At 35.8% G+C, this 27,174-nt stretch overlaps 1 protein-coding gene across 1 annotated transcript in view; it reads left to right on the forward strand.

Annotated features, from left to right (window-relative positions):
- LOC150080645 (protein FAN-like) overlaps positions 1–27,174 on the forward strand; it is a 411,353-nt gene that overhangs the window by 141,249 nt on the left and 242,930 nt on the right. The window contains exons 12-14 of the mRNA XM_090380769.1: positions 1,304–1,397; positions 5,487–5,569; positions 9,349–9,428. Of these exons, the coding sequence (XP_090236895.1) occupies positions 1,304–1,397; positions 5,487–5,569; positions 9,349–9,428 (257 nt within the window). The remainder of the gene's footprint in view (positions 1–1,303; positions 1,398–5,486; positions 5,570–9,348; positions 9,429–27,174) is intronic.

The raw sequence follows: 27,174 nt of genomic DNA on the forward strand, positions 1-27,174 counted from the left end.
ACTTCACTATGGTAACCAGACATGCAACAAATATTACATACAAAATGCAAACAAAAGCTTCCACTTTTCTCTCTAACAAAACTGAACTGCCTTTGAACTGAACTGAAAGAAAGGAAGGAAAGGATGTAGAGACAAAGGGCTAGGGTGTAATTCTTCAAAGGATAGCTGATGGGACACAGTCCACGTGGCTTGAACATTGTGGGGGTTTCTCTGAAGTGCTTCGATGTAGTTCACCTGTCTCAAACACATGTTGATATTTCTTCAGAATTTTTAAAGCAGAAAATGAAATGTTAACTCTAGTTATTTACGTAGATTCTAGTTACGCCGCAGGTTATTATTCAATGTAGTTTGTATGGGAACGAAAATAAAAACTTATACTTATTGTTCCTTCATTCGACTTCGCTCTTAACAATTATACAGAAAGTATCTACGATTTTACCAAAAAAATTTATGTAAGTCCGGAGTTGCATAACTCGGCTTATGTAATTCAGGGTCTGACTGCATTCATCAATTTTTACACAACTAAATTTGAAAAGAAAGTCTCCATCACACAGCAGTTCATCAGAGCCGTGAAAGAAAAGAGATTTAATTGAATTGTGTACTCTAAGAGATAGGAACACTTTTTCATATTCTCCCTAAATTTTTGAAATTTGTGTATTTTATCCCACAAAACTGGCCTACCAACCATCAAATATATATAATTTACAGGAATGATATGTTGGCACCTGTAACTAAAGTGATTTATATATTCATATAAAGAAGCAGTTATTTGAGTATTTCTCTTATAAGCAGTTGTGCATAATTTATCTATTAATTACTATCCCACAGATAACTGTGTCATCTTAAAATGCACATCTAATACCTTTGAAGTACAGTTAAAACCATCTTCAACTTTTTGATGGAAATTAGTATTGTATTTATCACATGTCAAGAAGCAATTTAAAAACATTTACAGACCCATCATATCAGCAGATACGAAGAATTTCACAAACTTCCTCGGTTTCAGTTTAATTACATTTTTAGCATAATCACTGCAATCATAATAAAATGTTTTAATTTAATTGTGAATAATCATAGTATACATAGTAGTATAATATTTTTACTTACTGCATTAAAACAGTCCAACTGTTAAAGCTGTCTAACCTGCATAATTATTTGTGCAGATCATGGAGCTGATATATTTAATGTAGTGAATATTACAAATTATCCTGTATTCTAAAGTATTGTAGCTAGATTCATTTTTTCATTAATTGACAGTTTTATATTGAAATCGTTTATTATTTGTTTGCAAAATTCTCTTTAGTCCTTAGATTAGAAGACACTGGTCAAGATAACATGACACTCCTCTGGCAGAATGGAATTATTTCAAATTATGATTATTTACTCTTCCTAAACAGGTAAAACTTCTGAAATCTGTTTCATTTATTATAGTAAGATTCTGATAATAACAAATGCTAAAGTATCAAAATATTCAGTAAAACAAAATTTACTTCCCTTCCCCTGACAATTTACTGTATGTCATTTTGTAAAAATATTTCATTTTAACAAATTTCATCGCATAGCAAAATATGTGAAAATAAATTTGTTAAACAATACAATATATGCTTTTTTTTCTTTTCTCTTTGGCATCTAGCAGTGCTGCAATGATTTACTAACTGGGTAGTTAATTGTCTATTCAGGATTAGTAGCATTTGATATGTCAACCTTTCTAAAATCTTACTTTAGTGATTTTGGAAGTGACAGGGGTTTTTTACATAGATGTGCATATTTAGTGAAACATGTTGGCAAATAAGCCACCAGAATTATCAAAATTTTGTTTATTTATAGTTTTATGTGAAGTACTGTTCTCCACATATATTATCTGACAGTCGTGCTTATTTATAAATTTGTTTTATAAATTTGAAATTGGAAAAAACCACAATTTCATGTTTTGATGTAATGGTTTTTCTTTTTTAGTTTTCCAAAAGGATTAATAGAAGTTCTGTTTCTCTGAGAGTATAAGAGAAGCATAAAAAACACTTTTTTTTTTTTTTTTAATTTTTAAAATTTTCATTAAAAAATATGAAATTGCATTTTATATAACTATTTTCCTGACATTTTAATCACATTTCAGTGTAATAAAATTTCATTATAACAAATATATTTTGGTCACCCACATAAATTCATTTCACTGTGTTGTTATTTTTATTGTATTTGATATCTTTTTATATTTTAAATTTCATTTTGATTGACTTGATTTGATTTTCAAAAAACTGAGTAAAAGGCAAAATCAGTAAATAAAGTTTACTGACATTTTTATCAATGTCCATCTTCAAAAAACTCATCTTGCTCATCTGTTTGTACATACCTGTATTTGCATTAACCTAATACTGTATAACTCTTCTAGTAGTAAAGTGTACATATCAACTATCAAAAAATTATCCAGTGTTGTGACAGAGCAGCAAAGCAATGATGCCACTTATGGCAATAATATCATATTACTCGCTTAGAGAAACTTTTCCAAATCGTATTCTAATCCTTAAACAGCTTCACATCAAGACACACACATATTTTACATGTTTTGACAGTTATGTTATAGTGTTTTTTCATATTGGATTCTTTTGTTAAAGATATTTTTTTATATATTTTAATTTTGTATATTCATTTTTATGAGTATCATTAATGTCATGTTGTTCTTCATTTATTTTATTTTTTTCATTGAAAAAAAGGTTTCAGAGTGCAAAACTTTTGTACACACACACACACACTACTCTAATATATAATTGAACAAAATGAGAAAATTAAAGTACTTTTTAAAAAAAAAAAAAATAATAAATAAATGAATGTCAGTTTATTAGTAAATGGAGACATGTTACACAGCAACATGCCACCAGCCGACGCTAGAAGAGTTTCATCATCCAGAAAAAAAAATATAACAAAAATTATGAAAAGAAAAGCATACATTGATTAACATAAAGCAGCATTACAGTTAATCGCAAATATATTTAACATCAGTAATGAACTATATTCATTATTATTCAAAGCATCCAAGTTAAAAAACTAAGGTTAACACTGTTGCAGGCTGAAGAGAACAAATAAGAATAAATAATTTCTTTCTTGTATCTTTTGTTTACCCAAAATATTGCAAGATCCACATTAAGTTGATTAACAACTGTGATTTAGGTGGGGAGGATAAGGAAATGCATGATCTGGTAATGAAATTCTGTTAGCATTTTGGACAAAGAAAGGTTTTTGTCATGTTTGTCTACCAGCAGAATTTGACTTTGCACCACAGATCGAATTTCAGCACCATATAACATGGGACTAAACAGATGTGTGGTTATGTATGTCAGGAGGATAACAGGATTGGAAACATACAACAGATTTTGCCTTAGAAGCCAAAATGTTGTCATTGCTTTAATTTTTAGATGCTTGATATGAAATGCAAACAGAAGTTGAGAGTTGAAGAATAGTCCTAAATCCTTATTACAGTCAACAGATTGAATGAGTGTAGTATGAGCTAGTGGCAGAAATCAGAAAGGAATTCTTTCTTAGTTATTATGAGCAGATTTATTGGGACTGATTTCAATCCCAAATCCCTTGAAACAGTTTGGAAAGCTCTTTAATGAGTGTTTCCAGAATGTGGACAGACCCTTATAGTAAGTACCAGTAGTAGCAGTCTCTGTGGGGAGTTTTTTAATGGCATTTTGAAATTTCCTAAAAATGAAAACTTATTGCTTCAAAATATTAATTTGTTTTTTTTTTACTTTATTGTCCTGAGTAAAATTATTGTCAAAATTAAATCAGAATTGTAACCACATTATTTATTATATATTGTCTGATTTGGTTTTATCAGTTTTTGAATCTCAGTTCTACACAAATTCTTCAATTTCACCAGTTTTATAAATCCAGATTGGCCAACTGTCAACAGGTGAAATCTTCTCCCTCTTCCTCTGATTTTCAGAGTTCTTTTCAATGCAGACCCATATACAAGGTGGATCAAAAGATTTATATGTTAAAATTTAGATATTGTAGTGAGTTAAAACTTGTTGCAATATGTTCAGTGACTCGTCCAGACAGTAACTCATGAATTGCCCATTTTCTGCAGTCAATCTGAATTGCTTCCATTTAACAGAAATGCTTTATGTTTGGAAATTTGCTATTCAGTAAAATCTCACATTTTAAAATGAGAGGTTTTACTGAATAGCAAATTTGATCAAATTTGATTTGAAACGGAAAAGTACATTAAGGATTTGAAATTAAGGAAAAGATGCTATGTTTTGTTTGAAGACTCGATGATTTAGAAATTTAAAAGGGGGACTGCCTTTCTTTGAAGATGATCTTCCTATGTCCACCTTTCAAATTCAAAAACCAGTGGTTCAGTCACTTATATTCTTGACCTGATCAAGAGTGGATGACATTGAACTATCCAAGAAGTTGCTAGTGAAATTCGTAGTTCTTATTGGACATATCGGTCAATTTTAACACAGGATTTGGGAATGTGATGAACTGATGAACACAGAGTGGTGAGTTCTTATATGTCGGGATCTTCATCAACATGCTGCTACTGAACCACACTTTTTTTTTTGGTAAAGGCCTTGGGGGAGATTTCATCTTCTCCAAGGCCCAAAAAAGCAAGACAGTCTTAATCAAATGTGAAGATCATACTTAACATATTTTTCAACTCACAGGGCATTGCTCATTTAAAATTTTCTCCACATGGTGAAATAGTAAACCAGAAATACTACTGAACAGTTCTGCAGTAAATGTGTGATGCTATTCAGACAAAGCCAATAAAATTGCACTTCGGGGAATTGACACTTTCATCATATCACCCCTGCACACTCAGAATTTTCTATTCAAGAATTTCTTGCAAAGTGCTTCATCGCTGTGATCCTTTATCTGCCACACTAACCTAATTTAGCTCCCTGTGATTTTTTCCCCCAGATTTAAAGCTCCCTTGAACGGTGACCGGTTTGCAGTGACTGAGGAAATTGTTCAGAGTTGGACACAGGAACTGTTAACAATTCCAAAAGAAACCTATCAAAAATGCTTCCAGAAGGTGAAGAAACTTTGAAATTGATGTATATGAAGTGAAGGAGACTATTTCAAAGGAGAATAGCATTAGTAGAGGCATATAATGCAAGAAAGCAAGCTTATACATCAGCCACAAAAAAAAAAAAAAAAAAACCTTTCCATTTCACTGATCCATTCGTTCCAAATGTTTGTCTAGTTCTGCCTTGAATTTATTTAAGCTGTCAACTTCCACAACACCAGATGAAAGTTTGTTCCAGCAATCTACTACTCACTGGCTAACACCAAATTTCTGCACATCTGTCTATTCTGTAACTGTGAATTGCGGTTGATCAAAAACTGATATTCAAAAGTTCAAAACTTTAAAGGTTCCCTTTATTTCTACTACTAACAGTAACTTTTAGTTAGATCTAAAAGTTAGATAAAACAGCAACTTTTAGATCTAATTTTATTTAATGAATTATTTTTTATAGTTTAGCAGATCGTAGCTTTAATGATTTGACACAGTATCCAGTGTTTCCTTGGGTTGTAGCAGATTATTCGTCATCTCATCTTGGTAAGATTACATTCTTATTGAATTATTAATTAAAAATTATTACAGATTGCTAGTATATCTCTTGTAATGAAATACAATAAACTTCTGTTGAAATGAATACCATTTGGTAAAAATTTCACTTGAACAAAAATATTTCAAGTTCTGGACAACTTTACTTCCCTTATCATTAATGTTTTATAAGTCTTGCTCATACAAAAGTTCTGATGCACACAATAAATTATTTTAAAAGTCCACCTCTGCATAAAATGTTATTGATTTTGTGGTGCACCAATGTATTGTCTGTACAAGTGAATGTTCGTAGGTTGTGTAGGCTTCATATCCTGGAATAAGTAATGTGTGAAATCTTCTCTATTTGAGATTGGCTACTATATAGCTTTGACTGAAGAGGTGTGAAAACAAATTAAAAAAATGTTAAAATCGAAAAGAATTAATACAGTACTGTAAAGTAATGATTGGTAGGAATACAGATACATGCAACATGTCAGAGTCTAAGAACAAATCAGGACATTACGTAATGCCTTCCACTGCACATGCATAAACTGTGATACATTACTGTACTTTATTAACTCTTTTCTAATTCTTGATTTTAATATTTTCTTTGTTTTTAATGGTTTATATGAATTTCCAGAAATTATGACACTCATTTTTCCTGATGATGTTCTCAAAAAAAGTCAAATTAAAGTATTTTATAGTGCTTGATTTTCATGTTTTCTTTCAGTCCACTTTTTTTTTTTTTCTTTTTTTTTTTTTATGAAAACCCCAAACACGAAAGGTAACGTGTGGATTGAAAGTTGAGAAAATAAAAGAAGATACTTGTTGACATTAATTTTGAATTTCTGTAGACAGTAATTTTCTATAAATATGTGTCAAGGGATATCATTCCAGAAAATGGAAGTTGAACAAATAAATGAGTAAAAGCCGGTTCTGTGAGTTTGAAGTTGGACAGTAAAATGATGCTAATTGTTTGTGGCAGGTGTTCAGACTCTGAGTCGGAAGAGAGAGAGTGGGAGAATTATAGAAGCCAATTCAGAAGAACAGTGGAAGTATCTATAGAAAAGGCATGCAGCAGATCAAGCAATATAGAATAGTTTAATTCGACTGTTCACTTTCTTTGAGAACAATGTTTCTGGAAATTCATATAAACCATTAAAAATAAAGAAAATATTAAAATCAAGAATTCGAAAATAGTTAATACAGTACTGTAAAGTAATGATTGGTAGGAATGCAGATACATGCAACATGTCAGAGTTTAAGAATAAATCAGGATATTATGTAATATCCTGATTATGCATAAACAGTGATAAGACAAAAAAAAAATGATAACAAAAACTGAAACACTGATTACAATAAACAGCATTTTTTCTGAATATTAGTATATGTCTAATCAGCACTTCATAAAAGTGATAACATTATCCATGATCACAATAAGTGGCATACGCTGTATATGACTCTGTATTGTAATTGTATGCCATTTTAGGCACATTCATAATGTGCCTGCTACCTGCACATGCCTTCTATACATCCACATGTTAACAACTTAGCTCCCATCAAGCAGACTTTCTTCTTTTCTTTTTTTCTTCTTTTTTTTTCATTTAATTTTAGGAAGGTTTCTTAAACCATTCCAAATTCTATTAATCAAAAAAAAATACAAGGAATTTAATTCCCCCCCCCCCCCCCCCCCCCTCTCTCTCTCTCTCTCTCTCTCTCTCTCTCTCTCTCTCTCTCTCACATTTCTTTTTTTCTTTTTTTTTTTTTTTTTTTTTTTCTGTTTTTTTTTTTTTAAGCCAAATTTTAACAAATATTCTGTTGATCATTAAGAAGTATTCAAAGTTTCAGGGCTTATTTACCAATTAATTAATTATTTAATGAAAAGTTAATTATTTACTTTTCACTTCTATTTATCATAGAAAATGAAAAATTGAAAACCTGAAGTGTAATGCAATGCATACATTACCTAATTTGTTGAACTAATACAGTGGTTTTCAACCGAGGGTGCCACAACAACATTCCAGGGGTGCCAAGTAATTTGGGTTAAAGTTACTTAAACTTATTTTATTTTATTTTTTTAATTTATATATTTATTTCATTATAAAAAGGTATATAGTATCTTTTTAATTTTGTGGTGATCTGTAATTGATGTCTATTTTGTACCTCTATATAAAGAATAAAATTATATATACAGTAGAACCTCAATTTTCTGGGATAGATGGTAAAAAAGTTCTTGAATAATCGATTTCCCGGTTAATCCAAAAATACAGCAAGTCCCCGACATACGTAAGATATATGTTCCAGGACTTCTTATGTAAGTTGTGCTTTACGTAACTAACTCGGAAAAGACTAATAAAATATTGCTACTATATCCCTGATATGCCAAAATTGCAAAACCACAAAACCTCAGAAGAATGAAGAAAAATAGTTATATATTTTTAATTAGTTCAATTAAAAACTTTATCTGGGGACAGCAATGAAGTAGCCAGAGTGGCACATAAGAAAAGAAAACATAAAAGGAAGAAAAAAACTCATGTTATTGTACTGTAAAAACTGATTTGTATTTTGTAGCCTTGGTTATTATAGTTAACTTTATTGGTGCCAATCGCTTCACCACTTCTCATATTCTGTCTTTCTACTTTATTATTGTGTTCACTGTTGCAACTGACAAATCTGAATTCTGCACAATACTTTTTAATGTTTGGCCATTTTCATACATCCTTATTATTTTAATTTTCTAATCCAAATTGACCGGTTTCCTTTTGTTGGTAGATTTACTAGTAGTGCTGTCACTCATTTTCTTAGTCGGCACCGTGATAACAGTCAAAATTAAATTTTCTGAAAAGAACTTCACAGGGTTAAGGCAAAAACTCACTATTATCACTCCACGCGAGCTCACATTTTACTAAAGCACATTTCTGGAGGTCACTACCATAAAACAATAAACAATTTGCACTTTCCAGGTTACTGGGCTTTTCTGTTAGCGCAATCTATTATAAATGCGTAGTAAATTCGATCTTACTGCATTTGCGATACTTCATCTAATACTGATAGCTGGAATTCTGTGGGATTTTATGTTATTATGGTGAAATGTGTGTCCCCTTCACTGAAATCTTTAGTCATATAAAAAAATATATAAATAATGTAACGTAAGTAGGTGACTTGTTGTATCGAAAAATGTTCAGCAACCTACGACATTTGGTCTCTTTTTTTTTTTTTTTTTTTTTGAGGTGGGGATGTGTAGACAGCGAGGGTTGCAAAATAATAATCTTCCAATGACAGATTATAACACCGCTTCTTATCGCTTATTCTATTGCTTCTTATCGCTTATTCTATTCTTGCAAAACATCTGTTTATACCTATTCTAGTTATTACTTGAATTTTATGATTTTAGGTTGATTTTTTTTTTTTTATTTGGAGTCGAAGTGTCTCAGTAAATCGAGAGTCTGCTGTGTGTATATGTATATAATTTGTATTATGAATTGTAATTTTGTTTATAGTTATATTATTGTAATAACTATCGTATAACATATTTTTTTAATATTTATATATATATATATATTTACACACACACACACAAAGAGAGAGAATCAGATCTGACAGGCAGAAAATTGAGTAGGGGTGTCAAAAAATAAAATAAATTACTTAGGGGTGCTGTTATTTAAAAAAAGGTTGAAAACCACTGAACTAATGTATTACTGAAATTTTTAAATTCTTTATCCTACATTCTTAAAATTAGAAGGCAACAAATTATAATGAGTATTAATATATTTTAATGTGTTACGCATCAGATTTAGCTAATCCATCTACATACAGAGACCTGTCTAAACCTATTGGCGCTTTAAATGAACTGCGTCTTAAACGGCTGAAGGTAAGTAATTAATTACTTTGTGTTCAGGTTTTTTTTTTTAATCACTGTTAAAAACATATTACCATTATGGATAGAGAAAATTTGTGAATGAATATCTGCATTTACAGATATTCACTGAATTATGCAACAAGCATTTCAGATAATTGCACATTTTAATTTCTCAAAAATTTATCACAAATTAAAGCCCACTTAAGGTGTTTCTAAGAATAGTGACAGTATCACCAGTCATGGTGAATTGAAGCTCCAACGAACTTACCAAAAGTCAACCCTTAACTGTTCTTAGACATCATCATCATTAGCCATTTTCAATCCACTGCAGGATGAAGGCCTCTCCAGCAACTTTCCAGTTCCTTCTGTTTTGTGCAATGGCCATCATTTACTACCCACAAACCATAACCCATAAACTAATGAATTTCATCTGTCCATCTCTGTCATTGTCTTCCAGGTTTCTTCTAGCTCCTCTTGGGTACCATTCTGTTATTTTCTTAGTCCATCTGTCATCATGTCTTCGAGCTATGTGTCCTGCCCAAGACCATTTTAGTTCTTTAGTTTTGATAAGAATGTCTTTTACTTGAATTTGCTGCCTAATCCATGTTTCTCTTCTTATCTAACAGTCTCATTCCCAATATAATTTGTTCCATTCTTCACTATGTAGTTCTCAGCTTCTCTTCCATTCTTTTGGTGAGTGCCCATGTTTCACTTCCATAAGTCATTGTGCGGAGTATACATTGGTTCTTTTTTTTTACGTTTCAGACAAATTGGGATATTGCTCCTCAGTATGTCACTATATTTCCTGAATGCTATCCACCCAAAATTTATTCTTCTCTTGACTTCCAGCCATTTATCATTCTTATAGCTAATGACTTGTCCCAGATAAGTATATGACTCCACCTTTTCAATTACTGCTCCTTCAATCATTATATCCTTTTCTGTGACATACTTTTTCATCATTACTTTTGTTTTAGCTGTATTCATCTTTAGTCCAAAATCCTTACTAACTCTGCATAACTGATTAAGAGTTTCCTCTAATTCTCTGGGATCATGGCTTATGACCACAATGTCATCAAATCGTAAATGGTTTAAGTACTCTCCATTCACATTGACTCCTTTCTGCGACCAGTCTAATCTTCTGAAAGCTTCCTCAGGGCAGCAGTAAACAACTTCAGAGATATATTGTGTCTCCTTGTCGAACTCCTTTCTCGATTTTAAATTTGCTACTGTCTTTGTCTAGTCTAATAAAGGAGGTAACATTCTCATATATTTTCTTCAAAATCATAATATATGGGGTATCTATGCCTTGTCTTTCCAGTGCCCGAAACATTGCCTTATGCTGTATGGAGTTAAATGCCGTTTCATAATCCACAAATGCCAGGCATAATTGTGTTTTATATTCATTTTCTTTCTCTATTTGCTGTAATATTACGTGAAGGTGATCCATAGTTAAGAATCCTGTCCTAAAGTCAGCTTGCTCTTTCGGTTGTTTATCATCACGTATTCTTTCTAATCTGTTAGTAATGACCCTTGTGAACAACTTGTAGGTGTGGGATAACCAGCTAATTGGTCTATAATTTACCTTTTCTTATTTATCTCCTTTCTTATGCAGCAAAACTATGATTGCATTATTCCACTGCTTAGGCATCACACCTTTTCTAATGCATTTTGTGAAGAACCTTGCCAGTTTTTGTGTCATGTCTCTCCTCCCAATTTTAACAACTCTACAGAAACTTCACCTTCCCCTGGGGCTTTCTGATTCTTCATTTTTTTCTACGCTTATTCTTCCTCACCAGGAAGAAAATCAGGTATGTTGCATGTGTTACTAATTTACGATCCAGCTTCCCCACTGCTGGCATCATTTTCTTGCTCCTTGCATAATTCAAATACTAGTCTTGAATTATGCCTTCTCTGCTATTTATAAGTACACCATCGCTATTCTTCAGTTTCAGTATAATTTATCTTTCTGTATTACTTCTCATAGCTGCTGATTTAAGTCCTTTGTTTTCCCTTAATGCTTGTTCTACTTTCTTAGACATATCCTTGTCTAAAATATTGATATACTTTCAAAGGATCTTTGTTTATTCAATACAGTGCATTCCCCCGTTAAAAGAAACACATTTTGATGAAACCCATTTTCTGTTTTTTCCCAAGAGCTGGATCTCCTATACCCCAGTTATTTTCATCTGATTGACCAAGAAATAAACTATGATTATATCTTAATTATCAGTAATAATTTATGCATTCTGAACTATTTATAATTATATAAATTATTAAATAAATTTTAGTTATTATAAATATAAATAACAGGAATCATCAGTATACTATAGTGCATTGAAAGCACATAAGCACATCAAATTAAAGTATTATATATAATATTGTACTGTGAAAATAAAAATTGGAAATGGGTCATTAATTTTTCTGTACTTTGGATTTGTTTTTTTTTTTTTTTTTGCATGTGTTTAATAGGCCTTATTGAGGTGAAATTATTATTTTAATAGCACTAGAGCTTTCTGCTCATATTTGTATGTGTGTGTGTGTTCATAGGCCAAAATAGCCCACAAGGTGGCAGTCCACTCCTTCTTCCTGTGATTTACTAACTACAGCTTCGATTGAAGAGGATTTTAGAAATTTCTCCTGCCAGTGATGAGAATTGAAACCTAAACCTCTCTGAAATGAATGGCAGGTGGGAACTGAGCTGTTATGGAGGACTAAGCAGAAAATGAGTTCAGACTTTAGTAGCTAAATGTGTGGCTTTCATTGGCAATTTAAAAGCTTGAAAAACCTGTCCAGATAGGCTTGGACATCTGCTCTTCTGCTTGTAGATTTCTCTATAGTTAGTAAATTATCATTTATTCTCTATTCAGCTGAGGTTCACAAATGAACCTTTTTTTTTTTTATATATATGACAGTAAACAAGCTCAAACCTGTCAAATGAAACTGCGGAACTGTAGTCAAAGATTATGCTAAGTGGCATGGCAGATCATGTAGTCAAAGATCATGCTGAGTGTCATGGCAGCTTCTAAAGATTAGAAGCCCCACTCACCACTTTTTTATTAATGCTTTGACAGGAGAAGTCTTCAGCAGTTCAGAAATCTTCATTAGCAGCTTTCTGCTATTCCAACTGCTGAAGGTCTTCATTGGTAAGGTTCTTCTGAATGAAATGCCAGAAATTCACTGACTTCCTCAGCTATTTCTTCCAAGTTAAGGTTTCATATCATAATAAAAGATACCCCAAGAAGCGGTAGTCTTCTCTCTTCTTGGGATATCTCTAGAAAGCTTTGAGAACTAAGTACAATGTTAAGCCATATGTCATTCAGGTTTGATTCCTTGACCTCATTCTAAGTCAGGGCACTGTTTCTTCAATTTGTACTTTTTTCCTCACTAGGTTTTTCTGATGGCTGGACAAGAGTTCCAAGATAATAGGCAGTCAGTGGACCCAGAAATGATGCAGTCATTTCTTGGTCCACTGACTTAAGCATTACAATTGTGATATTGGGTGGGGGGGAGATACCACTTTAATGTGTTTCCATCCCTAGTGCACTGTCCAGAATAAATAGTACCTTAAATGTTTTCTTCTCAATCACTGTGTTTTCACACTTAAGCACAAAATAATTGCAGACTCACTCTCAGATGCTGCACCTGCAACCTGAGCTGGATTAAAGTTCATGTCACTAAAAAAGCAGTCTTCACAGTGACCTTGAGAGTGCCTGGAGGTTTTAAGAGTGGTAAGCTAGAATGGATTTCAGTTTAAAGTTATGGGTGGCACTGGTACTTAACAACAAAGTTAATCAATCCTTAACTGCTTTGGAGCCAACAGCTCTGTGCGCGCGCACACACACACACACACACACACACACACACACACACACACACACACACACACACACACACACACACACACACACAGTGATCACTGAATTATGACCACCCCCATCCGTAATTGGCTATGCTGCATAGCTTGTAGGCAGGTGGTGGCGGTTGCTTAATATGGGACATGTTGTGTTGGACAGAACTCCAGGACCCCTGGTTGCATATGAACTGTTTCACTGGTGATGTCTACCAGCTCTTCTTAAAAAACCACATGCACCCTGCCATGTTGCATTTTATCCCAGACAGAAATGGGATCTTACAAGATGATAATGCACCATGTCATCAGGCCTGCATTGTGCACAAGTGGTTTGAGGAACACAGTGAAGATATCACACATCTTGCTTGGCCTCCAGATTCATGTGACCTCAATCCAGTTGAACACCTGTGGGATGCTTTGCAACAGGAACTGAGGCATGTGGACATGGCAACCATAATCTATTCCGACATTGTGGAAAATGCAAGCAGCATGGCCGCAGATCCCTACAGACATCTTCAGTCATCTAGCAGCTGTTATCCATGCAAATGGTGGCCCAACATCGTATTAGGTAGGTGATCACAATTCAGTGATCAATGTGTGTGTAAATATCCCTCAAAGACCTATATATATATATAGGTCTTTGAGGGATATTTTTTTTCCAATACAACTCAGTTTATTCTACATTTAACAAGTTGACTGCCATGCTAATTTAAGAAAAAAAATCCCCCAGGGCCAAAAAATATTTAGTAAATAATTTGATTGATTATTCTAAAATAAATATTGTAATGTCAGTGTTATGTCATTTTTTTGCTTAAAATATCAAAAAAAGTCATTTATTTGCTTAAAATATCAAAAAAAGTCATTTATTTGCTTAAAATATCAAAAAAAAAAAAAAAGAGTCATTTTTTGTGTCACATATATGTGACCGATGTGGCCCAGTAGGTTGCTTTATTTCTTGAGAAGCCAAGTCGGCCACACGTGTGATGCTATTACGGCATACGTGCAATAAACTAATCGTTTGTGATTAGTTTATTGCACGTGCGCTGTATGTACTGCAATAAAACTAATCACGATAAAATAAACTCTCAAACATCGCAATAAATTTGTCAGTATTGTTAGAGATTTTGTGAAAACAAGTTCGTTAGCGCACTGTATTATCCCCATTATTATTGCGTTGTGTTTCTCCGCAAGTTTGTACAAGCGTGTCGTAAAAAAAAAAAATCTAAAAAACAACGGCTAAAAGAAAATTACTCAAAGAAGCGGAACTGAGAGAAATTGCTGAAAATCTTAGTAGTAGTTCTGAAGATGAAAAAGAAGATTTCGACTCCGAATATTCGATAAAAGATCCTGATTGGGATATTTCTTCAAATGAAGAAGGAGATACTGAAATACTGGAAAATACTGAAGAAGTGCTTCACAACTGGATTGGCAGAAGAAAATACTGATGAGCAGTTTGAAAAGACCGAAGAACCTGAGATTGAAGCAACTGAAACAAATGAAGTTATTGAATGGACTGAATATAAGGGATGCCAAAAAAGATTTGATTTTACAGGCAAATCAGGACTCCATATAAACATATCAAGGAACATTACTCATCTTGAGGCATTTTCATCATTTTTGGATGAAGTACTAATAAATCTTATTGTAACAGAAACAAACAGATATACCGAACAGATTCAGAGTAAGTACCCAAGCTTCGCAGCAGAGTCATCTAAAAAAGTGGGTTCCAACACCTGCTGATGAGATGAGAAAGTTTTTCGGGCTTCTTATTAGCATTAGTAAAGGCATATGATGCAAGAAAGAAAGAAAGCTTATACAGCATCAGCCAAAAAAAAAAAAAAAAAAAACCTTCTCATTTCACCCATCCATTCGCTCCAAATGTTTGTCTAGTTCTACCTTAATCTATTTAAGCTATCAACTTTTACAACGACAGATGGAAGTTTGTTTGAGCAATCAAACACCCGCTGGCTAAAGGCAAACTTCCGCACATCTATCCTACAACTGTCTTTCCTCATTCTAAATTTATCCCTCTCAGGCGATTATTCTGAGCAAAAGGAATAATCCCATCAGCATGTTCAATGCTGATGGGATTATTCATTCAAGACCTTATACACCTCAATTTCAGATTGCCTCACAGGTGCCTAGTCTCCAGACACTATAATTTGCAAAACTTAACCCTTTCTTCGTAAGTGCAACCCTTTTTTTTTCATTCACTAATCTTGTTGCCCTTCTCTGTACTCATTCCAGCAGCTTTACATCCTTCTTAAAATTAGGCCTCCACACCTGTATACAGTACTCAAGGTGTGGCCTGACCATTGCCTTATACAAGGGGATAATCATCTCCTTATCCCTGCTAGAAAAATTCCTGTATATCATTGACAAGACACCATGAGCTACTCTTGCAGACCGTCTGCACTGCTCAGAAAACTTCATACCTTACTGCACAATTACGCCCAGGTCCTTGTCATTTTCTACCACCGTCAGTGTAATTACTGCCCAGTTAATACGTTACTCTGGGATTACTGCTCCCATATGCAGTACTTTACATTTGTAAATGTTAAAACTTCAGTTGCCACCTCTCAGCTCATCTGCTCAACTTTTCTAGATCCTGTTGCAGTAGCATACTGTCACTAGTGTCATTAACAACCCTGCCAACCTTCTTATAGTCTGCAAACTTGGAAATTAAGCCTGATATACCATCATCAATATCATTAATAAATACAGAAAACAACAATGGACCCAACACTGAATCCACATTAGTTCATGAAGGGATCTGGTACGCTTAACTGTAAATACATTTCTCCTGAGTTTTGCAAGTCCAATAACTCCTGAGTATTATAATTAAAGAGATATATTCAAATACTATAACCTAGAAAGGAAGCCACCTTTCTTTAATTCTTCTTTTATTTTTAGTTAATACTAACCCTCTTCTTCACTTGGGTCACTAGGTGGCACCGCTCTTGCCTCCACGTGGCAGGGCTGGTAACCTGGGAGAAAAAGACAATCTCCCAGGACCAAAAAGAGCATATCATGAGTAAGTCAAACTCAGACTTATCTGGGCTGGCAGATTCAACTGAAATGTCTAAAAAAAAAAGATAATTCCACAGCAGGAACAGTAAAGTGCCAAAAAACTGAGCCAGAGACCTACTCAATTCCAACTTTTTTGATTATCTACTCATCTGGTGAGAATGCAGTTGACAAACTTTCACCATTTAGAGTTCAAAAGGAATTGGAAAGTACAGCTGGATCTCCAAAATCTGTAAGAAGACTCAGGTCAGGCAACATTCTCATTGAGACATCTAATGGCAAACATTCTAAACGACTTCTGAGAATTAATTTCTTTGCAGGACTACCAGTAACTGTAACACCCCACAGGTCACTGAACACTTCTAAAGGAGTGATCTCAGACTGGGACTTACAAGATGTAGCTGAAGAGGAGATGCTAGAAGAACTCAAAGAACAAGAAGTTATTCATGTCAAGAGAATCTCCACGAGAAAAGATGTCAATCTTATCTTGACCTTTAATATACCGAATCGTCTATCATCCATTAAGGCTGGATATCTGGTATGCAATGTCAGACCATATATATCCCAAACCCGCTATGGTGTTTCCAATGTCAGAAGTACGGACATTCCCAGACTGCTTGCCGGGAACCCTTACTTGCGCAAAGTGTGGTTCAGTAGAACACAATTTTGAAAACTGTAATGCTCCTCAACCAGTATGTCCAAACTGCAAAAAAGATCATCCCACTTATGCTAGAACATGTGAGCACTCTAAAATTGAGAAACTTATCCAGAAATATAAAACCAACCATAATGTTTCTTATCAAGAAGCAAAGAGAATCATCTCACCTCCAACTCATGCAAACAGACCTACGTATGCCTAAGCCACCAAAAAATTCCAATCAACTGCATCGCAAATTGAACTGACAGTATTCCCAAAAGAGTCTTTCTTGAACTACGTAAAATCACTGTACAGTGCAACTCAAACCCAAGCAGTCAATATGCCAATTTCCATACCATTCGAAAACCTCCACACCACGGATCAAGGACACAACGAAAAACATATCCTAACTTCTAGTAACTAACAAGAAATGGACACTGAAGAAAAACCAGCAGATGACCGTGTCCTACAAATTTTTGTTGAAAAAGACATGGACACAGAAAGGCCTTCTTTCCCAAAAAAAGATAAAAACAAGAGTGAAAAACAGAAAACCTCAGCAACACGAAAATGCTCGGAAAGTCTAACGAAATAAATAATGAACAGAATAATACAGTGGAATTGTTGTGGATTCCGTGTCAATATCGATGACCTATACAATCTTATCTATAAATACTCACTAGTATGTCTCTGACGTATTTAAAACTTCAAAATACACAAAAACTGTCTCATATACTATTTTTAGAAAAGTATTAATAATATTTTTATAAGTATAATATTTTTATAAAAGACAGAACCAATCAGAATATTGCACATGGTGGTGGCGTAGTTGTTTTAACAAACCCACATATTCCTACCCAACGGGTCTTACTCGAAGCAATAGCAGTCCGTGTAGCTGCTGACATCCATATGACAATCTGCTCCTTATACATCCCACCAAGCTATACTTTCCAACAAAATGATCTAACCAATCTTATAGTTCAACTCCCACACCTTTCCTCATTCTGGGAGACTTAAATGATCATCACACTCTATAGGGTAACAACAACAACATCGATCAAAGAGGAAAACTAATTGAGCAGTGCCTAGACAATAACAACCTCCATCTAAATGACGGTTCACCTACATATGGTCACCTTCCTTCAGGAACAAGTTCTGCAATAGGCTTGTCTATCTGTTCAGCAACCTTGTATCCTACTCTTAAGTGGACGATAAACGGTCCACTACATAGTGATCATTTCCCCATAACAATTGAATTACTAAATAAGCCCTCTCATCATCATACTAAAATTTCATAATGGCTCACTGATAAAGCAGATTGGCAGACCTATAAAACATTAACTTAGCTTGACTCTGAAATAATCCAAAAATCCACAACTGATGAAGCTGTTGACTATATCACAAAAACGATATTACATGCAGCATTATGGCCACAGAAGCCGATGCGCCAACAACTACCAAAAAAAAAAAAAAAAAAAAAAAAAAAACATGCAGCAAAAAAAAACCATACCGAAATCTTTTTCAAAATTACCGATACACCAAAAAATCTGGTGGACCAATGAATGCCTTGTGGCTAAAAAAGAGCAAAGCAAAGTTATACACCGACCTTCAGAAGATTCCAAACAAGTTCAGAAAAACAAAAGTTAATCTTTTCTTCAAAAGGAGATGAATGATGCAACTTACTTTTTACCATCCACGAACTGCATAGAGCCTTGTCAACATCTAGATGCAGTGCTTTAGGACCAGATATTCATTATTCAATGATACAGACTAAGTACAGTCATTAGTTATTTCTTCGTCTATTCAATAGACTCTACCTGGAAGATAAATTCTCTAAACAATGCCATCATGCTACGGTCCTTGCCTTCCATAAACCAGGTAAAGACCCAACAAATCCCACTTATTATAGACCTATCACCTTGACCAGTTGTATTTGCAAAATTCTCTAAAAGATGGTGAACCATTGACTGATCTGGTACCTTTAAAATGTCAATCTGCTACATTCTGCTAAATTCGGTGTTCAACAAAAGAGATCTACACTGGATATACTTGTAAGACTAGAGAATTCCATTCGGAATGCATTCCTCAGATCGGAACACCATGTATTGGTCTGCTTTGATATCAGTAGGGCTTATGATTCCACGTGGAAGTATGGATATGGAACTTCCTATACAAGCATACATTCCAGGTTCAATGTAAAACCTCACTGTCCCAAGTATTTTCACAAGAAGAAGTTCCTCAAGGCTCTGTACTCAGTGCTTCACTTTTTATAATTGCAATAAACACCATTGCTGAACAACTTCCAAACCATTGATAAGCCACTGTTTGTAGATGACCTTAGTATTTCTTGTGTGAAAAACAGGAATACTGTCGAGAGACAGTTACAAGGGGCAATAAATAAGACCAATACATAGGCACAAACCAATGGTTTTCAACTTTGTCCTCAAAAAACTTTGTGCATCCATTTTTGCCGCCAATGTAAATGTCACCCAAATCCGAAACTACAACTGAATGGCCAACCAATAGCAGTTCATCCCAGCATACAGTCCTTAGGAATCACTTTAGATCATAAACTCACCTTTCTAGCGCATATTAAAAAACTAAGAACATCCTGCCAACAAAAACTAAATATCATCCGGGTTCTCTCAGCAACAAAGCAGGGAGCTGATTGTCTTACCTTATTACTGCTATACAGAGCCTTAATAAGATCAAAACTTGCCTATGGAGCACCAGTGTATAGCTCAGCAAGACCTAGTGTCCGTCACTGGCTTGATCCTCTTCATCATAGCACAATGGGCATTGCTTTAGGAGCATATCGCATGTCTCCAATACATAGCCTATATGCCGAAGCTCATGAACCCCCCCTCTCTATCAGAAGGCAACAACCACTTATAGTACGCCATGCATATAAAATTAGATCTATGCCTGAACACCCAAACTGACAAATACTTTTCAACCTTGAACACAGCAGGTTATACCAAAATTGCCCTACTGCTAACTGACCGTTAGGTGTAACAATAAGACATCTTTTAGAAGAACTTAATCTGACTTTTGATAATATTGCAAAAACCCCTCCACTTCTCCTTGCTCCATGGAGGATTACTCCACCTTCATGTGATTTGTACCTTCATAAATGGGATAAATCTGCACTACATAAAAGAAAATTTATTGCAACTGTACCAAGCAATAGTGGAGCAGTTTCCAAACTTCATTGTTGTTCATGCAGATGGATCAAAGAATGATGCCCATGTTGGAATCGCCGCAGTTTTTCCAAACACCACATTGGCCTGTCAACTGTCACATGAGTTCAGTATATTTTTCTGCCAAACTAATGGCAATTCAGGTTGCACTGAAGTATATTGAATCCTCCAGTATTGAAAAGAGTATAATTTTTTCTGATTCTCTAAGTGCACTTCAAGCCCTGGAAAACAACATGAACATCACCCACCCAGTTGCAAAAGAAATAACAAACTCTTTATATACCTTATCTTAGCTTGGAAGAACCAAACATTTCTGTTGGGTCCCAGGACATATGGGAATTCAAGGAAATGAATTAGCAGACAGTGCCACAAAAGCTGCTGACTTACCACCCGATGACAAGTGGAAGTTCCACATCAAGGCTATAGACGAATAATCCAGGAAAAATGCATATACCAGTGGCAGTTAACATGGCAAAACCAACTTAAAAACAAGCTTCAAAGTATCAAACCAAATCTTGAGCAAGGCCTTTAAACTTCAGTCCAATTCGACAACAGGAGGTAAACTAGCTCATCTGCAAATAGATCACTTATCCATGGTTATCTTTTATGAGGGGAGATTCACCCTCATTGTCATCACTGTAACACACTGCTTTCTTTGAAGCATATCCTTGTGGAATGTACAAAATTTGCAATAGAACGCCAGAATCCCTTCACTCCAGCCACAACAGAAGATCCTCTAACACTCACTTCACTTTTGGACAATAAAAACCTTTCTCAAAGCGATCAATGTATACCACCTCCTTTAGCTAGTCAAAAACCAGTTTTCTGGCTCGCAATCTGTAAAGAAATGGCATACATACTACCATAGGTATTTCGCATTATGGCCATAGATGCCAATGCACCAAACAAATTCCCAAAAAAAAAACCAAACTATGAAGAGCAGAGTCCATTGATTACCACTCTGTCTTCTCTCACTCAACCATCCCTTTATCCATAGCAGCAATTTGCTTCCAGTGCCACACTGCTCCAATTTGTGCAGCAATCTTCCTTGTGCAATAGTATCAAAAGTCTTTCTAAGATCCAAATATATGACATCAAAATAATTCTTTGCATCCAGTTCCTTTGTGACCACATCATAATATCCAATCAAATTGGTTATACAAACCCGTGCTGTGTCCGAGCTATAACTGAAGCCTTGTCTAGATGATCCTGCAGTGCTTCTTTAACCATTAATTTCCCTTGAAGAGAAGTTAAACTAACAGGTCTGTAATTACTTTTGTTACCCTTTGATCCTCCATTGTGAATTGGGGTCACATTTGCACGTCTCCAGTCCATGGGTACCTCCCCTGAGTCCAAGGAAGCTCTCATTATTATGGCTAAGGGTTTGCTTACTTCCTTTGCTGCCTCCTTTAATATAATTGGATAGATCCCATCCACCCCTAGGTGCCTTTCTTATGTTTATCTTCAACAATTTCTCCTCCACTTTGCTCTCAGTTATTACAAAATCATCTAGCTCACTGCCAGAGTTTAATATACCTCTAGCTATTTGTTTGTTATTTGGTTTTTAGGAGCGTTAGCAACTAATTCTGTATTGCTCCGGGGATATGTGGTGGTCATTCCCTGACCTTTCCGCATCCTCCGTATTTGGTGGTCATGGGCTCGAACCCCGTTCAAATCAAGAAGCTTGTGCTGTGCACTGCTGCTCCTGCCCACCTGGCTATGGAGACGCCATACCTCTGGCATTCCCCTCCCTGAATTATTCATGTGTGAATGTAGATGCAAAATACTCATTTAGTTTGTTAACAACCTGAGCAGGATTATCAACAGTTGAACCACTGATATCAAGTGGACTAATCTGATTCATTCCCTTCCTTCTAGGGTTTACATAAGTAAAGAACTCTTTGCTGTTTTTCTTTACATCCTTTGCCAAAGATTTCTCGTAATCTGCCTTTGCCTTCCTAACCTCCTTTGTGACGTGGTTACAGACCAGCTTATATCTATCATAAGGTTCCATATCACCTGTTAATTTATATGTATCCCATGCATTTTTCTTCTCTGCCACTTCTCTTCTAGGCCTAAACCTTGAACAATATTTCTTAGTTGGTATGAAAAGCCTAGTATCTTCCAAGATTCATTTTTTGAATGTTTCCCATTTTGAATTTGCTGTTGGTAACATCATCAGTTGGTCCCACCGTATGGAATTTAAAAACTGTCTCAGACCACCGTAGTCACCTTTAAAAGCAAAAACCCTTCTCTTTACCCCCGATGGCAGTTACCTCTTTGAGTAAATCCCACTTTAGCACACTGTGATCATTGCCACCTACTGGTTCCTTTATCTGCAGATTCTTAATGTACGAAGAATGACTACTGATAATCAGATCAAGAGTATTACTCCCTCTAGTTGCCTCCCAAACATGCTGCAGTAGAAAACAATCATCCAGTAAATCCACAAAAGCCTTGCTAGTGTGTGTGTGTGTGTGTGTGTGTGTGTGTGTGTGTGTGTGTGTGTGTGACCAACCCACAAATTCCAGTTAATATCTGGGAAGTTAAAATCCCCCATTATAACACAATCTGATTTACTGTCCCGTTCTATTTCTCTGTACAATTGTGTATTGTACTCATTAGACCTATAACACCCTCCTACTCTCAATTTTCTTTCTCAGTGCTTATGTCACACCAAACTGACTTGATACTGCTCTGTCCACCCATGTCGACTGGCTGTACTTCCTTGGATTTTGTGTTACTTAACTTATAGCATAACCCCTCCTCCCTTCCTGTCCTGTACTCCTCAAATTCCATTTCTGCATTCTTTATATCTGAGTGACACCACGTCTCTGATATCCCAACAGTATTTGCCTTTGATGTTTTGACCAACACCTCAAATTTATTTTCCAAACTCAATCATCCCACTGTATACGAAAGCATTGGTGTACACGCAAGTATACATGCATCTGTTCCTATTCTTAGCTACCCTAACACAGCCCATGTATTTTCTCATCCCGCAATGACTCCCAGCAGCCTCTGAAATACCCTGCAGCTTGTTTTCCAGGCTGCTGCTCATTCCATTAGAAGCAGTGATAGAATCAATGGGACTAGTAAGATTGGGGAGTATTGCATCTTACCGGTCAATCTAACCTATCTATAAAATAACTTAGTAACAAAAATTGTCTCACAACAGATCTGAATTGTTGTTGCACCTCATTCACTTTTCAGACAATGAAACTGCTATTCCAGGGCACAGGCTCAGTAAGATACAACACCTGATAGATGTTTTGCAGCTGAAATATCAGAAAATATTTTCCCCCGGCCAAGATTGTGTCATTGAAACTCTTATTCCTTGGAGGTATGCTGATATTCCAACAATATATATCAAATAAAGTTTTTAGCATTAGCATTAGCATTAGTAGAGGCATTTGATGCAAGAAAGCAAGCTTATGCAGCATCAGCCAAAAAAACCACTTCCACTTCACCCCTCTGTTCGTTCAAAATACCCGTCCAGCTGAGCCTTAAACTTATTTAGGCTATCAACTTCCACGACAAGGGATGGAAGCCTGTTCCACCAACCAACCACCCGCTGGCTAAAGGCAAATTTTCGCACGTCTATCCTACATCTGTCTTTCCTCAATTTGAATTTATGCCCTCTCAGGTGATTATTCTGAGCGAGAGGAAGAATCCCATCAGCAATGAGCATGCTCAAACCATTCAAGGCTTTATACACCTCTATCAGATCACCTCGCTGGTGCCTAGTCTCCAGACACTGTAATTTGCAAAACTTAAGCCTTTCTTCGTAAGAGCACCCCTTTGTTCCATTCACTAATCCTGTTGCCCTCCTATGTACTCGTTCCAGCAGCTCTACATCCTTCTTGAAATGAGGCCTCCAGGCCTGTATACAGTACTCTAGGTGTGGCCTGACTATTGCCTTATACAAGGGAATAATCACCTCCTTGTCCCTGCTAGAAAAATTCCTATATATCATTGACAACACACCATGAGCTACTCTTGCCACCCGTCTGCACTGCTCAGAGAACTTCATATCTGCCTGCACAACCACCCCCAGGTCCCTTTCATTCTCTACCACTGTCAGTTGTAGTACCACAGAGTTGATACGTTGCTCTGGGGTTGCTGTTTCCCATGTGTAGTACTTTACATTTGTCAATGTTAAACTTCATTTGCCACCTCTCAGCCCATGTGCTCAACTTTTCCAGATCCTGTTGCAGCAGCATAGTGTCAGTAGTGTCGTTGACAACCCTGCCAACCTTTGTATCGTCTGCAAACTTCGACATTAAGCTTGATATACCCTCATCAATATCATTTATGAATACAGAAAACAATAATGGACCCAACACTGAGCCCTGAGGGACTCCACTAATAACATTAGTCCACGACGAGCAGTGTCCATTGATTACCACTCTCTGTCTTCTCCCCCTCAGCGACCCCTTTATCCACAGCAGCAATTTGCCTCCAATGCCACACTGCTCCAATTTGTGCAGCAGTCTTCCATGTGCAGCAGTATCAAAAGCCTTTCTAAGATCCAAGTATATAATATCAAAGTTATTCCCTGCATCCAGTTGCTTTGTGACTGCATCATAGTATCCAATCAAATTGGTCAGGCAAGACTTCCCCTTACCAAAACCATGCTGTGTCCGAGCTATAGCTGAAGTCTTGTCTAAATGATCCTGCAGTGCTTCTTTAACTAGTGCCTCCATTAATTTTCCTGGAACAGAAGTTAAACTCACAGATCTATAATTACTTGTGTCAGCCTTTGATCCTCCTTTGTGAATTGGGGTGACATTTGCACATCTCCAGTCTGTGGGTACCTCCCCTGAGTCCAAGGAAGCTCTCATAATTATGGCTAAGGGTTTGCTTACTTCCTTTGCTGCCTCCTTTAATATAACTGAATAGATCCCCATCCACCCCGGGTGCCTTTCTTGTGTTTATCTTCAACAATTTGTCCTCCACTTTACTCTCAGTTATTACAAGATTCTCTAGCTTACTGCTAGAGTTGAATACACCTCTGTCTTTCCCCTCGCTAAATAACTCCTCATGTGTGAATGTCGATGCAAAATATTCATTTAGTTTGTTAGCTACCTGAGCAGGATCATCAACAGTTGACCCATCGATATCAAGTGGACCAATCTGATTCATCCCGTTCCTTCTAGAGTTTACATAAGTAAAGAACTCTTTGCTGTTTTTCTTTGCATCCCTTGCCAAAGATTTCTCGTAATCTGCCTTCGCCTGCCTAACCTCCTTTGTAACTTGGTTACAGATCAACTTGTATCTATCATAGGCTTCTGTGTCATGTGTTAATTTGTATGTATCCCATGCATGTTTCTTCTCTGCCATATGCCTCATCAGTTCATCTGACATACATTTAGGCCTAAACCTTGAACAATATTTCTTAGTTGGTATGTAAAGCCTAGTAGCTTCCAAGATAAGTTCTTTGAATGCTTCCCATTTTGCATTTGCTGTTGGTAACATCATCAGTTGGTACCACTGTATAGAATTTAAATACTGTCTCAGTCCATCGTAGTCGCCTTTATAAAAGCAATAACCCTTCCCTTTACCCCTAATGGTAGTTACCTCTTTGAGTAAATCCCACTTCAGCACACTGTGATCACTGCCACCTAGTGGTTCATTTATCTGCAGATTCTTAATGCATGAAGAATCACTGCTGATGATCAAATCAAGAGTATTCCTCCCTCTAGTTGCCTCCTGAACATGCTGATGTAGAAAACAATCATCCAATAAATCCACAAAAGCCTTGCTAGTGTGTGAGTGACCAGCCCCCAAATTCCAGTCAATATCTGGGAAATTAAAATCTCCCATTATAAGACTCTCTGATTTACTGGCCCACTCTATTTCCCTGTACAGTATCTTATTATACTCATCAGAGTCATTAGGCCTATAGCACACTCCTACTCCCAATTTTGATAACCCAATGCCTATGCCACACCAAACTGACTCGGCACTGCATTGTCCAGCGATGTCCACTGGCTTCACTTCCTTGGATTTTATGTATTTCTTAACTAATAGCATAACCCCTCCTCCCTTCCTATCCAGTCTATCCTTTCTGTAGACGTTGTACTCTCCAAATTCCAGTTCTGCATTCCTTATATCTGTGTGACACCACGTCTCTGATATCCCAACAATATCTGCCTTTGATGTTTTGAGCAATACCTCAAATTCATCAAATTTATTTACTAAACTCCTAGCATTGGTGTACACGCAAGTATACATGCACCTATTTCTATTCTTAGCTACCCTAACACAACCCATGTGTTTATTTGTACCGCAATGACTCCCGGCAGTCTCTGAAATATCCTGCATCTTGTTTTTCAGGCTTCTGCTCATTCCAATAGAAGCAGTGCAAGAATCTCTTTCACCTCTGCCAGTGGCTACTGTTAATCTATTCGTCTTTGTCTCCCCCCAAGCTAGCAGTTTTCCGACCCACCTAACACTGCCTCGATTGCATCAGCATCAGCAAAGTGCACAGATATGCAATCAAGCTGTTCAAGTTATCTTCCACTGAAGGATATACCTGATCTATTCAGGTAAATGTGAATAGATCAAGCAAAATCTATTCAGGTAAATCTGAAAATTATATAAAATCTGTAGGTTTAGCTGCAAAGGTCTGCAAAGAGTTATCGCACAGACTTCTAAATGAAGGCTGCACCTTGTACGTAGACAATTTTTATACCAGCTATCATCTGCCGTTATCGTTTCTTCATCAAAAAACTCATGTTGCTGGTACATTAAAAATTGTATGCCCAAAGAAGTCATGAACTATATCTGCAATAAGGCCTCTATGGTTGGGATTATCCATACCACAAATTTAAACAGTTACCCAACCATTTAAAACTGGTTTAATAATAAAATAAAATATTACAAAAAACTGTAAAATAATATTTACAAAAATTGATTATTTGCAAAAAACTAGTTTGAGACAAAAAAAAAAAAAAAAGTAAATACGTTAAAATGTGTTAAAATATAAATTTTAAAGCGATAAAAACACTATTGAAGCTTTCGGAGGTGTCTGCCTCCTTC

The sequence above is a fragment of the Mastigoproctus giganteus genome, chromosome 9, assembly GCF_048544385.1.
Source record: "Mastigoproctus giganteus isolate SK-2022 chromosome 9, ASM4854438v1, whole genome shotgun sequence".
Taxonomy (NCBI): Eukaryota; Metazoa; Arthropoda; class Arachnida; order Uropygi; family Thelyphonidae; genus Mastigoproctus; species Mastigoproctus giganteus.